The following is a 14,516-nucleotide window of genomic DNA, read 5'->3' as shown; positions in this document are numbered from 1 at the left end:
AATCACTTCACTGTGAAGAAATTATGAAATAGTACTCAAACTAGATAAACTTTTAGCAAGGATTAGAAGTGTTGCTCTGTTATTTTTATTGTAACAACTGTAGCACTTACCTGTATATATAGATTAACATAGCAGCTGAAAGAAAGTGATTTTTTAAAAGCACCTAGGATCAGGTAGTAACATATTGGGGCTAAGACATCAAGATCAAGGCCCAAGAAGGATGCAGCTAAGGGCACTGGCTGGGATGGGAGACTGGGGAGTGGACAGTGGACAGTCTGAAGCCCTCCTCTCATCACCCACCAGGAATGTGTGCAGAGAACAGGCGGGGCCCAGCACAGCGTGCAGAGTAGGCACTCAACGAACTTGTAGAAACAGTAGACGAACTAGCCCCCTTTCTTTCTTTCAAGGAAGACTGTGGCCCCAGAGGTGGGCTGAAGGGGTTGTCTGGCTGACCAGGGCGGGGTGGGGGCAAGGGAGAAAGCTGTGGAGACACCCAGAGGCTATGAGGTGGGATGGCTGACGTGGGTGCTGAGAAGGAGAAGCCTGCACAGCATCCTAGGAGATACCAAGGGCAAGGGGCAAAGGCTGAGGGCAGACACAGGAGTGGAGGCCCTGGCAAGGTTTCCTTTCCCTATCTTGCCAGATCTTGGCCGAGGTAAGAAGTGGAACCCCAGGCTTGGGGAGAAGAATTGGGGTGGGAGATAGGGCAGTGTGGTCAAAAGGGAGAAGGAAATTTCCCACTGTGACAGGAGAAAAGTAGTAGTTTTTATAACTGATTTGTATTTAATGGTTCAGTAAAAACAAACATAGAAAGGTTTTTGGTTATTTCTAAGAACAAAGTTTTAGACAAGTAATTGTCTCAGGAGCCAGATGCTCAGGAGGCTGCAAACTGTAGGTGAGTGGCCCTTGACAGGATGCAGCCACAGCAGTGTATTTAATCACCCACAGGCTACAAAAAGGGTTCAGTAAAACCAACACAGACATTTCCCACTGTAACAGGAGAAACTAAGTAATAGCTATAACTGATTTATATTTAAGGGTTCAGTAAAAACAAACATAAAAAGGTTTTTTGAACAAAATGTGCATTCCCAAAGCAACTACTACTAAATGCAAGACAACAATTTGGCTTGGAATATAGAACACTTCAGACATAACAACTTTTTTTGCTCAACGTGATTAAAAAGCCACAGTGTAAACCTGAGTTGAGGCTGCAGAGCCTCCCTCCAGTCACGATATCCTCAAGAAATGAGGATTTGTTCTGGGGCTTCAGAAATTGTCTAAAAGCTGATGACAGAATTGCCAGTTCTGTAAATTACCATTTTCTAAGGGATACACAGAAAAGGTAGGATTATGCTTCCTGAATAAAAAGATAACATAGCTATTGCCTAGAATTGTGAGAGCAATGAAATATATAACCTAAATCAGTATGTTATCTTCTTATGGATGTTCACATCTCTGTCTCCTTCATTTTTTATTTTGTTATTTTTGCCAGGCCAAAATGAAGAAGCCATTATTCTAAGCCCCACCTCCCAGCATCTGCCATAACCCCTGGGCATCTCCAGCAGCACTGCTGCCTAGGCTCTGTATCTCTGAAATGCACTTTGTTTCTCCCCTTCCTTCCTCCAAATTCTCCTATGACAGACTCAAAGAGAACAAAGAAGCAGTCAAGTAACAAGCAATAAGAAACAGCCTCAAACTGGAGTTGGAAAGCTACTTAGAGGACCCTAACTGGACCAATTTTTCTTCCTCTAGAAGCTGTGGTTATAGAAAGGCGCTCCCAAAGCAGGCAAGACAGAAAGGTGGGTAGGCAGAAAATGACTGGAGCACAGAGATCAGTGGAAGAAGAGGTATATGTGGCCGTTTAAAGCTCGTAACTCTCAAAGTTGTCAAGATAGAAGCTGGGAAGAATGTATTAATCACTGGATATCTATAAAATTTAAAGAAAGGTGCTAAATTTTAAGAATTACACTATAGTTGTTTTTCTAAAGCCTATACTGAAGATCTAATTTATACCTTAAGAAGACTTTTTTTAATCCATAATTTCTATTAATAAGGAATTTCTTACCAAAAAAGGTGCTAATTAAAATAAGTGCTTTTTTCTCCTGCCCGACAATTTGCAAAACAGTCTAGCTGACCTAAAATAAACTTTCCTAGTCTTGGGGAAGTGTCTTGGAGAAGTGCCTGAATGTCATTTGAATAAACTGTTAAAATATTTCTTCCTAAAAATACTATCCACCACTGTACCTCTCCAATATTATCCACTATAGTTACTGAGTACAGTAATGATTATATCCCTCAGTGCACATGCTTCAAGTCAATACTAATTACTTCTCTCTCAATGAACTGTAGACATCAATCTGCTCATTCTGCCTTCTATGTCAGCAGTAACAAGGTATACGAGAAGAATGCTGACATGACAAAAGAGCAAGTAACATCAGATATTTCTTACTTTAGTTTCCTGTTCTTATATACCAAACCATCTCAAGCACTCACCATTTGGAATTTCCATACTCGCTATTTTGGAAGGTGGTGATGAGCCGACAGAATTTTTAGCCACCACGCTGATGATGTAGTCATTCTTATCAAGCTGTATCTCTGCTTTGTGCTGAGGATCAGGGATTTCAGAAAGGGACTGTTTCCCCTCATCTGATGAACATGACACATTGTAGGAAAGTATTTTTCCATTAGCTTCATTAATGGGTAAAGGCTATGAAAAACAGACAAATTGTTATAAAAACCTGCAAAAGGTGACTATGACTAGGCAAGGTAATTGGGTTTAAACTGGATGGTATATTAACAATAACAAGGTTGGCCAGGCGTGGTGACTCACACCTGTAATTCCAGCACTTAGGCCAAGGCAGGTGGATCACTTGAAGTCAGGAGCTCGAGACCAGCCTGGCCAACATGGTGAAACCCTGTCTCTCCCAAAAATACTAAAACTAGCCAGGTGTGTTGGTGAGCGCCTGTAATCCCAGATACTTAAGAGGCTGAGGCAGGACAATCATTTGAACCCAGGAGGTGGAGGTTGCAGTGAGCCAAGATCGTGCCACTGTATTCTAGTCTGGGCAACAGAGTAAGAATCCATCTCAAAACCAAAAAACAAATAGTTACAAGGTAATATCAGAAAAGACGAAGCTGGCCGAGCACGGTGGCTCACGCCTGTAATCCCAGCACTTTGGGAGGCCAAGGCGGGTGGATCATGAGGTCAGGAGTTCGAGACCAGCCTGACAAACATGATGAAACCCTGTCTCTACTAAAAATACAAAAACTAGCCAGGCACGGTGGCGCCTCAGGAGGCTGAGGCAGGAGAGTCACTTGAACCTGGGAGGTGGAGGTTGCAGGGAGCTGAGATCGCGCCACTGCACTCCACACTGGCTGACAGAGCGAGACTCCATCTCAATAACAACAACAACAACAAAGAAGCTCTCAACAGTGTGAAACACAGATTCAAAATCCACTGAGACCTGGGTAAATCAGGAAAGAGACACTGAAGAAAACTATACTTGCTATAAGCAGTAAGAGTACACAAAAATTTAAAAATTAAGTGAATAAAAAACAATATTTATCTCCACATTTTTCCGGAGCAAAACTTTTAAAACTATCCAGAAGCACTGCTCTACTTAGTAACAAACAAAACATTTTAAAAAACTATAACATCATGGGTTTTTTTCTAAACATTTGTTTTCTCATTTTAAAGTATTATATGCCCACTACAGAAAATCTGGAAAATATATAGGAGTTGAAACTAGTAAAAATCTCCCATATTCCCACCTCTTAAGTATTCTTTCATTTTGATATTTCTTTCAAGTTGTTTTTCTAGGTATAGATCTTCTATTAACATTGTTTTAATTACATTACACCATCTTACTTTTTACTTTTCCATAATGTACACTTGTCCATAATACAGTTATATACATTTTCATGGTTTTATATCTCATGTAGCACTTTTACCAGTGTACTTGAATGTCCCTTAAGTAAATGAAATTTAAGTTGTTACTAATTTTTCACAATACTAAAACAAATATTTTGGTGAATTTTTTTGTGCCATGTTTTTTTCTTTTTCATAGAATTTAATATGAATTTCTAAAAGTGAACTTACTGGATAAAAAGATGAACATTCAAACATCTTCATTTCTACTGAACTGCTTTTCACAGCAACTGCCTTAATTTATACACCAATGTATGGGGCTCTCTGGTCGAGACTGAGGATGATGTAATACTGCTAAAAACTCCGCTCCAGCAGAGAGGTCTCTGGTGATGCTCCAAATGGCCTGCTCTAAGGGGCAGGCTTTAGTCCTAAGACTTACGGGCTTCTTGGGATACTCCAGATCACACACTGTTTGAAATGTCCTCCTCCCCCCATTTCTCTAACTCTATTTTCTTCGCTTTTCCTGCCCCTCTAAACCTTCCCCATCTCCTCTGCTGGTTCCTCCTCCTCTGCTGCTTCTATGCACGCTGCTGTCACCTGGGCTCCAGCCCTGGCCCACTTTTCACCTTGCATCTCCAAGTGATCCCATTTATATGCTACTCAAAGCTGTTTTCAGTGCCAACCTCTCCCCTAAGCTCCAGAGCCTTACATATATCAAACTACCTACTGAACTCTACTCATGATATCCCAGTGGCATACCTTTTGAAAACTCACTATGACCAAAACAACATAATTTTCTACCCGAACACACTCTGACTTGGCAAATGGCGGCACCATCAGCATAGGTAATGAAGTTAGAATCTAAATCCTTTCAATATTTTTAGTCTTTACTTAAGTCTTCATCTAGTTTGAACAATATTCCAAACTTTCTCTGTATTGAAGTAAATTGTATAATCGTTGCTATATTATCATGAAATCTGACAGGCAACTGAGAGTAGCTGGGGGATTTTCTAATCAAGAGTGGATGTAACAGTCAAATACAATCTCAAAGCAATAGAACTCACAACGGACCTGCATGTACACTTCACTTTACTCAAAGCTGTATTGATGTCAAAAGTTTTTTTAAATGAAATTATGTTTTACATTCCATAACAAAATTCACTATTTAAAGGAATCCTATTATGACTGCTTGTGTAAAATCTAATATAGAAAACTGTTCATGTTTTTGATATTCATAAAATACTTAAAAATATAGCAACAAAAAATGTTCCAGCAGAGAAAAATTAGTAAAATATGCAATTCATATTTCATCTAAATATTTTACAAAATCATACAAAACTTTAAAACTGGCATGTCATAATGCAATTTAGTGAAGGGAAATATATAAAATACATGAAATACATTAAAATTTAGTTTCCCATTCATAGAAGAAAAATGTAACAAACAGGATTCTAACCTATAGATTTCAACTGAAGTGAGGGAGATGGAATTCATGAAATCTTCAGGTCCTTTACAGGCCTTATAAGATCAAACTCGAGAAGGCTCAGATCTGACAGAGAAGATCCTCAAATGACTGTGGGGAGTTAGGAGTGATGAGGAATTTGGGTGGTTTAGGAACCAGCTTAAATTCTCACCAATATTGCACAAAAGCCAGTCTGGGAAGTTTCAGCTCCTTGATGACCCAAGTACCATATGTAAGTTAAGCGGTTTAGCAAAGTAATGTAAATGTTCATGGAAAAATTAGATATTTACCTTCCAATAGATTATTAAATTTTTTCCATCAGAACTCCACTCTCTCCAAGTGTCAGGCCCCTTTGAAGGAACTAAAAAGGAGATTTTAAAGTTAATATCTGAAGACACATACTATATGTATATGGTGCTTGGCATTTTTTTTCTAGGGTATTTGAAATTCTCAATAAAATGTGAAGCAGTTCAGTGGCTTCCACTTAGAAAACAGAGCAATGGAAAATCTAAGCTCTCAACAACTTTTGCAAAACACACCAGCCCCTTCAAATGGGTGAAAATCTACCTGCAGGCTGGCTGTACTGGTTCCCTGGGTTCCCCTCTGTCTCACATCCTCCCACTCCCTCACTTGGCCACATACTGGCTTCCTGGCTGTCCCTTAGATATGCCAAAGACATCTGCCTCAGGCTCTGCAACTTCTGTGTCCTCTATTCCTCTGCCTACAACTCTCTTCTCCTAGATAAAACAACATGGCATGCCTCCTCATCTTTGTAACTCAGCTTGAGTATTACCTTATTAGTGAGGTCTTTTTTAACTACCCTATTTAAAACTGCAATTCCTTTCACCGCCACCCCCCCTTATCCCTCAGCCTTTATTCCTATCCTTTCCTCTCCTCTGTGGCATCTGTCACCACCTGATAAACTGACGTGTCTATGTCTTTGTGTGTGTGTACATATATACATATAGATGTGTATATACATAAATTTATTTCTAGTTCTGGATCCTACAAACTCCACAGGCAGAGATCTCTGTTTTATCTGCTGCTATATCCCTGCTAACTAGAACAATTCCAGACACATACGGGTTGAGTGTCCCTTATCCGAAATGCTTGGAAGCAAAAGTGTTTCAGATTTTGGATTTTTTCTAATTATAGAATATCTGCATACATATAATGAGATATCTTGGAGGCTGGGATCCAAGAACACATAAAATTCATTTATGTTTCATATACACCTTATACACACAGCCTGAAGGTAATTTCATACAATATTTTAAATAATTCTGTGCATGGAACAAATTTGTGTTAAGTACCAGAGTGTGGAATTTTCCATTTGTGGTATCCTGGCGGTGCTCAAAAAGTTTTGGATCTTGGAGCATTTCAGATTTTCAGATTACGTATGCTTAATCTGTAATGCATACTCAGTAAATATTTGTTGAGTAAATTGATGCCTTCATCTTAATGAGGTGCAAATAAGATGTTTCCTCCTGGAGACAACAGTTCATTAACTGAAGGCAAAAACTCCTATTGTGGCTAGTCTCCAAAATGACCAATAATCCCCATGTGTGTGGTGCCCTCCCACACTGCATTAGGGTTGGCCTGTGTGACTAACAGTGTACAGCAGACATAATGGTATGTTACTTCTGATCTTAGATCATAAAAGATACTGTTCAGTCACCAGCTGTGGGAGGAACTGGCTGCCATGAGCACACTTAAGCAGGCCTAGAGAGAGGCCCACAATGGCCGGGCGCGGTGGCTCAAGCCTGTAATCCCAGCACTTTGGGAGGCTGAGACGGGCGGATCACGAGGTCAGGAGATCGAGACCAGCCTGGCTAACACGGTAAAACCCCGTCTCTACCAAAAAAATACAAAAAACCAGCCGGGCGAGGTGGCGGGCGCCTGTAGTCCCAGCTACTCGGGAGGCTGAGGCAGGAGAATGGCGTAAACCCGGGAGGTGGAGCTTGCAGTGAGCTGAGATCCAGCCACTCTACTCCAGCCTGGGTGATAGAGTGAGACTCCGTCTCAAAAAAAAAAAAAAAGAGAGAGGCCCACAAGGTGAGGAACTGAGGCCTCCAGCCTTTAATCACATGAGTGAACCATCTTGAAAGTGGATCCTCTAGCCCCAATCAAGCCTCCAGTTCCCACCCACACTCCTGACTGCAGCCTCATGAAAGACTCCAAGTCAGAGATATCCAGCTAAACTGCTCCTGGATTTCTGACCCATAGAAATGGTAAGATAATAAATATCTGCTGTGTGAAGCCACTGAATTTTAGGGTAATTTGTTGCACAGCAATAGATAACTTATATCTTCCCTCTCTGTACTCATGCATAGCTTTCACTTTTGATGATACAAGTAATTCTTACATATATCACAAAGCGCCCTCATGTCTATTCTTCACATCTCTTCATGTGGAGAGGCAAAAATCTAGATTAACATCTATCATTTATTTGTTTTGCTATTTCTTAATTTTTTTGGAGGAAGTATTACATCTCCTATACCACATAATATAAATAAAGCTCTTGCTATCTTTTGTTAAATGATTCCTAAAAAACCTATTTCGGACGGGCACAGTGGCTCATGCCTGTAATCCCAGCACTTTGGGAGGCCGAGGCGAGCACATCACAAGGTCAGGAGTTCGAGACCAGCCTGACCAACATGGTGAAACCCCATCTCTAGTAGAAATACAAAAATTAGCCAGGCATGGTGGCGGGCCCCTGTAATCCAAGCTACTCGGGAGGCCGAGGCAGGAGAATCACTTGAACCCGGGAGGCGGAGGTTGCAGTGAGCCGAGATCGTGCCATTGCACTTCAGCCTGGCGACAGACTGAGACTCTATCCCAAAAGAATAAAAAATTAAACCTATTTCTAAGTTTTTTTTTTACACCGAACATCTGGTTTTTCAAGGATAGAATATCATTCTGTCTTTGGAAATTATCATATTTAGAAAACCAGTTACCTGATTTTATAACTATCTTGACCTAGGTATACTACAGAAACTGAAATTCAAGACCTTTTAGCCACATCATTTCTCAGGTCTAGGTCATAAATAAAAACTAACAAATTCTCTTTTTTAGTAATTTTTTTTAAACGCCAGTGAGTTAAAAGCTAATTAAAATTCAAAGCAGAAGAGAAAAGAATAGGAGAAATATCATTCTATACATTATTGTAATATGGTAATATGGTGGCAATCATACAGGAGCCCTGTCCTTTCACATAATTTATGCCAATCATTTTTCTATACTATGACAAAACTTCAAAAACTATCATTTAAAATATCTGTGATATTTTATTAGCAGGTACTACACAATTTATCTAACCATCCCCCACTTTTAAGGACTCTGATAACATTTTTTATTTGTTTTTAATTTTGAGACGGAGTTTCGCTCTTGTTGCCCAGGCTGGGTGCAATGGTGTGATCTCAGCTCACCGCAACCTCTGCCTCCCAGGTTCAAGCGATTCACTCCAGCATCAGCCTCCCGAGTAGTTGGGGTTACCGGCATGTACCACCACACCCAGCTAATTTTGTATTTTTAGTAGAGGCAGGGTTTCTCCATATTGGTCAGGCTGGTCTCGAACTCCCGACCTCAGGTGATCCACCCTCCTCGGCCTCCCAAAGTGCTGGGATTACAGGCATGACCCACTGCGCCCGGCCAACTTTTTCTTTTTAAAGAAGCTGAAAAACTTCAGAATACACAGTAATTATTAGCCATATATCACTTAGTTAACTTACTGGCTTCTGTGGTTAAATGTTGTTTTTTATTGCTCCATTTGCTCCATTTCCAAAAAGTTTCAGTAGAACAACGAATCCGAAAAGTATATACAGTGTATGGATTTAACTTGTCCAGAGCAACAAGATAACTTGAATTTTCTACTCCTTTGATTGTGACATTCCGCTATTAGAAAACAAATAAATATGTATGTTTGTATATATTGTGTGTATGAAGAATATATATAAATATATATACACATACATACACTTTTTTTGGTAAGAAAGCCTTCACATTTGTAACACAAACTGACAGAATCTCAATGAGTTTGTATATATAACATCCAAAGCAGTTTATCCACTATAATATTTTAATTCTTATAGACCTGCCAAGCCAATGAAATTATGCCCTGCAATAGTAATAAAAAATTGAGTTGTCTTTTTAATTCAAATACTGGCTCTAAGTAATAATGGTCAATTAAATTATCTAAAGGATTACATAACTTTGATAATCAGTCAAATGGCTAACGGTGATGCAACAAACCTTAACATGATTTAGTAATTTGAGATGACTGTGAGGAATAAATGTATTATTTGGATGATATCTGGAAGTTTCTTGGAGGCTGGCATTACCTTTTGTGCATCTTTGTTAATATGACACTTAGAACTTCTAGTATGATGCTAAACATGTAGCAAATATGAAACAAATACTTCCTTAAACTAAGTAAATAGTTAAAATGAAACAATTCTAAACAAATTTGAAGATCTGTGTGTCTCACAAAAGCCTCTGAGCTCCCCAAAACATTACAAAGAAGCTTTTCAGATTATATTTCACAGTTATGACTGATTTTCTAGACATCAGTAAATTTCCAAATGAATAGTTAAGTACACCTCATTTATTTTAGACTTACCACAAATTACAAGATAGTATAATATAAAAGTCAACCTAAATATTTAAAATGTGTTAAAAAGTCATGTTGTGACTTATAAGTACCAATTACAACTTGCTCCCACTGCCACACTTTACAGTTTTTAAAAATCACTTCTGCTGTCTGGTGCCAATTCATCCATTAATGATGCTAAAGGTTACAACAAAAACTACTCATTCATTCACAAATTTACTGAGCACCAGCTATGTGCCAGGTACTATACTGCATCTGGGAACACTCTAAGGAATAAAAGTCAAATTTACAATTGTTTTTCAAATGATACAATGCTGTTATTACACGGATACTAATGTCTTTCTTGGTTCTTAGTAAATCTCTATAATAAATAATCTGAGAGCTTAAGCATATCAATTTGCTTAATTCTTTTTGAGAACTGTTTCATCCAAAATAATCACAAAGGAAGTCTTTAGCAGAATCTTACCTGTTCTTGTACTCTATTAGATTTCTTAATTTCAATTTGACATAAAAAATTAATCTTTGCAAAGTTGCCTGGTAAATGCCAAGAAAGTTTAACAGCTGTTGAATTAATATCCTTCACTTTGAATGAAGTAGGAGTATGGGGATAAACTGCAAATATAATTAAAGATTACTTTAAACATTTATTTAAAGGGGTAAGCTATCTTCTAATATGACAACATAAAAAACAAAGAGGCATCATTAGTGCTAACCAACAACATCCTACCCAGTACTTGTGGAATCGACAAACCTAATTTCTACTACTGACATCTTGCCAACATTTTTAAACAATCAATCATGTTCAAAGCCCTTCAGTTAGTGTCAGGAATACTCAAAGGTAGTAAGATCACAGTATTTACCTTTAAGGAACTTCTAATTTACTTGGGGAATGACCAAAAAAAAGAAAAAAACAAAAAAGAATGAAAAAAAGAAAGATAGTAAGAATACAAATGCTAAGTTCTAAATGCATGATACAGATATTAACTACTTTGTACATGTGAGCACGGTAGGGTAAGTCTTATAGTGAAGATGGAACTTAAGATGAACTTTGCAGGAAGAATCAGACAAAAACTGGCCAAAAAAACAAAAAATGCAGAAAAGCATTTTAGCCAGAGATGGCAATAATGAAGGTACAGCGAGGCAAACTGCATATTACGTTGGTGATAGTGTGTATGCCCACTTGAATGGCAGGAAAGAATCACATGGGAAGTAAGGCTGAAATGGCAGAGGGCAAATACATACAAATACTACCATGCCAGGATAAAATGTAGCCATGGTGACACTAGGAAAAATCCAGAAATCACAAAGATGACAGCAAAGAATAACTGATAAAAGTGACTTACACTTACAAACAAGGCAACAGGATCATCTACTAATCACTTGTGAGACTGTATGATACATGCCCTTGGTTTAGGCCCTTTCTCCCCTGCCTGAGTCTCTAAGAGAAGGTCTAGGCCGTTGTTCAGTGTGCTGCAAGCCTGACATGGAGTGTTAATGCACATGGACCGTGGGAATGAATACCAAAAAGACCAACCACATTTTATTTTTATTTGGAGCTATGTATTAATACGATTGGTAAAAACGCAGAAATTTTTAGTAATAAAAGGGACAAACTATTAATACATACAACAACATGGATGGCTTGTATTTAAAAAAAATGCCAACCTGCCTACTGTATGATTTCACTTATGTAACAGTCTCAAAATGACAAAACAACAGAGATGAAGAATAGATTCATTGTTGTCAAGGCACAGGGGATGCTGGAAGGGCAACATGAGCAAGCTCCTTTGTAGTGACAGGGCAGTTCTGTATCTTGCATGTGGTAGTGGTTACCTGAATCTATACATATAAATTGCACAGAACTACACACACACACACAAGTACAAATGAATGCACATAAAAACTGAGCAAGGTCAGTAGTCCAGTTAACAGTGTTTTAAGAGTGTCAATTCCCTGGTTCTGATATTGTACTAGAATTATATAAGATGACACCACTGAGGATAACCAGAGGATGGGTTCACAAGGCTCTTATTATTGCAACTACCAGAGAGTCAACAATTACTTCAAAATAAAAGTTTTTAAAAATTGGGCATAAGATATTTCAGAAATCAAGAATTATCGGCCGGGCGCGGTGGCTCAAGCCTGTAATCCCAGCACTTTGGGAGGCCGAGACGGGCGGATCACGAGGTCAGGAGATCGAGACCATCCTGGCTAACACAGTGAAACCCCGTCTCTACTAAAAAATACAAAACACCAGCCGGGCGAGGTGGCGGCGCCTGTAGTCCCAGCTACTCGGGAGGCTGAGACAGGAGAATGGCGGGAACCCGGGAGGCGGAGCTTGCAGTGAGCTGAGATCCGGCCACTGCACTCCAGCCTGGGCGGCAGAGCAAGACTCCGTCTCAAAAAAAAAAAAAAAAAAGAATTATCAGAAACAGCTACTTAGTTTATTTGTAAATTACTAATTCAAGTATTTAAACTCAATAAAATAGTAAAACTTGAAATTATACATTTAAAGTTTTTATAAATATATGAAATTAATATTAAGTAACTATAAAGAAAATAATCAGCAAAAAGTAATCTCATAAGTATTTTTCATTAACCAAAGCATTTCACCACTTCTAAAGTTATTTTTAAGACATTAATTTATAGCTTACCTTTTTCAGTTATATTAACTAAAATTGTTGATTCTGATCGACCCAGAGGATTGTGGGCATTCAAAGTAAAATTATATATTTCTTGATTTGGAAGCATTTGAAAGAATAATTGATAGCTTTCATTTGTAGGTGCTTCAGCTCTTTTAAATCTAACATATTTTCCTGAAAAACTGTTAATTAAAAAAAAAAATTTCAAAATGGCAAGAGATAAATATTGCAGGAAAAAATAGGCAAATTTGTAATACTTAATTTGTATAAAACGTTTAAATTTCTAATTAGAGGCATATTACATACTCAGAGAAGAAAATGTACATGATACAGAAAACAGAAGAAAATAATCAGCTGTAAGTTTACTACCCAGAAACAGTCTCTGTTCATATTCAAGTGTTCTTCATTCTAAGCTTCTTAAAAGAGGAGACATGAAATTGAGTGTACATGTGGCTGAACTGCAGTACGTATAAGTGTAATTTTATACAGCATATTTGGTTTTATACCTTGCTTGTAACATAAATGACCTAGTGCACTTCCCTATGTCATTTAACATGTACCTCCAATGTACTCCTTGCTATCTGACATCCTTTCCCAATTATCGTTACCTTTCAAGTAAAGTGTAACTTGTAGCACGTGGGCCCACCAATGCTGTCGCCCTTCCTGGATTCCAACTACATAGAATTTCTTTTAAATCATGTGTCTCACAATTCAGTTGTTGAGGAGTATCTGGTGGATCTAACAAAAAAAAGAAAAAAAATCTAGGTACTTATGATTACATATATTTTCCCTGAAAACATAATATTTTATAAATGTTAATGCTTTCCACAATTTCCTAAAAAATGAAATAATTTACTATTTACATTTTACTTTTGAACAATGCAGGAATGTCTTGTCAGAGTTCAGATTACATTAGAATTGACAGATTAAAATATACTGAAAAATCACTCTTAGCTCATTTGGAAACTCCCTATAGCAACTTCAAAGATCAATTACCACTTTTTCCCCTTAATCCTATTTCAGAGTCCACCAAATCTCTCAAAGAAACCTGTGTCTAATATGTTAAGTCAGAAAAATCTATAGGTTAAAAAGTATTATCACCTATCATCGATATACTGTGATTTGAAAAGAAATACCAAAACATACTGAAAATCAATAAGTCATGCTACATGTTTCAGAGTTCTAAAATACATTATAAGTACTGTTATTTAGAAAACTCTTGGTAAAATCCTGCGTCTCCATATTCAAACTGACTGCAGCTCTTTCGTTGTTTTTCTCTTTATCAAAACTGTTCTCCTTGGCTTTAAGGCAGGACTAGAAAAATTATTATTTATTTTTTTTTAAGATGAGACCTTCAAAGTGATAAACGAGCTGGGCGCAGCGGCTCACGCCTGTAATCCCAGCTCTGGGAGGCCGAGGCAGGCAGATCACTTGAGGTCAGGAGCTTGAGACCAGCCTGGCAAACATGGTGAAACCCCATCTCCACTAAAAATACAAAAATTAGCCGGGTGTGGTAGGGGGTGCCTGAAGTCACAGCTACTTGGGAGGCTGAGGCAGGAGAACTGCTTGAACCTGGGAGGTGGAGGTTGCACTGAACCCAGACTGTGCGAGAGAGTGATACTCCATCTCCAAAAAAAAAAAAAAAAGTGATAAATGAAAATTCTGCAGTATGACAGTTTATTATAGAAATATTTCTGTAATCATGTTTAACCATACACATATAGAAACCAGTATTTCCTCTGTCATATTTATCCAAACTATCTTTCACTTTTGGTAAAAGTTCTTTTTTAAAAAAACTGCTTGTTTAAAAATTCTGTAAAATGTTTTTTTCACAAACTTGAATTAAAAAAAAATACTACTTAGTTTATCAAGCAAAACTTAGAAAATTTTATACCTTCCCCAGAGATAAGGATAACATCCTTCAGTGATATTTTA

At 38.0% G+C, this 14,516-nt stretch overlaps 1 protein-coding gene across 5 annotated transcripts in view; it reads right to left on the bottom strand.

Moving 5' to 3' along the window:
- Positions 1-14,516, bottom strand: part of LIFR (LIF receptor subunit alpha) — a 77,022-nt gene that overhangs the window by 19,134 nt on the left and 43,372 nt on the right. For all 5 annotated transcript variants that reach the window (XM_073014787.1, XM_073014789.1, XM_007961437.3 and 2 more), the window contains exons 8-13: positions 13,190-13,319; positions 12,594-12,763; positions 10,406-10,551; positions 9,062-9,224; positions 5,621-5,691; positions 2,494-2,707 (exon numbers count right to left, since the gene is read on the bottom strand). In XM_073014787.1, the coding sequence (XP_072870888.1) occupies positions 2,494-2,707; positions 5,621-5,691; positions 9,062-9,224; positions 10,406-10,551; positions 12,594-12,763; positions 13,190-13,319 (894 nt within the window). The remainder of the gene's footprint in view (positions 1-2,493; positions 2,708-5,620; positions 5,692-9,061; positions 9,225-10,405; positions 10,552-12,593; positions 12,764-13,189; positions 13,320-14,516) is intronic.

This window comes from Chlorocebus sabaeus, chromosome 4, assembly GCF_047675955.1.
Source record: "Chlorocebus sabaeus isolate Y175 chromosome 4, mChlSab1.0.hap1, whole genome shotgun sequence".
Lineage (NCBI taxonomy): Eukaryota > Metazoa > Chordata > Mammalia > Primates > Cercopithecidae > Chlorocebus > Chlorocebus sabaeus.
Note: the sequence above shows the minus strand (reverse complement) of the source record. Positions and strands in the feature narration are given on the sequence as shown.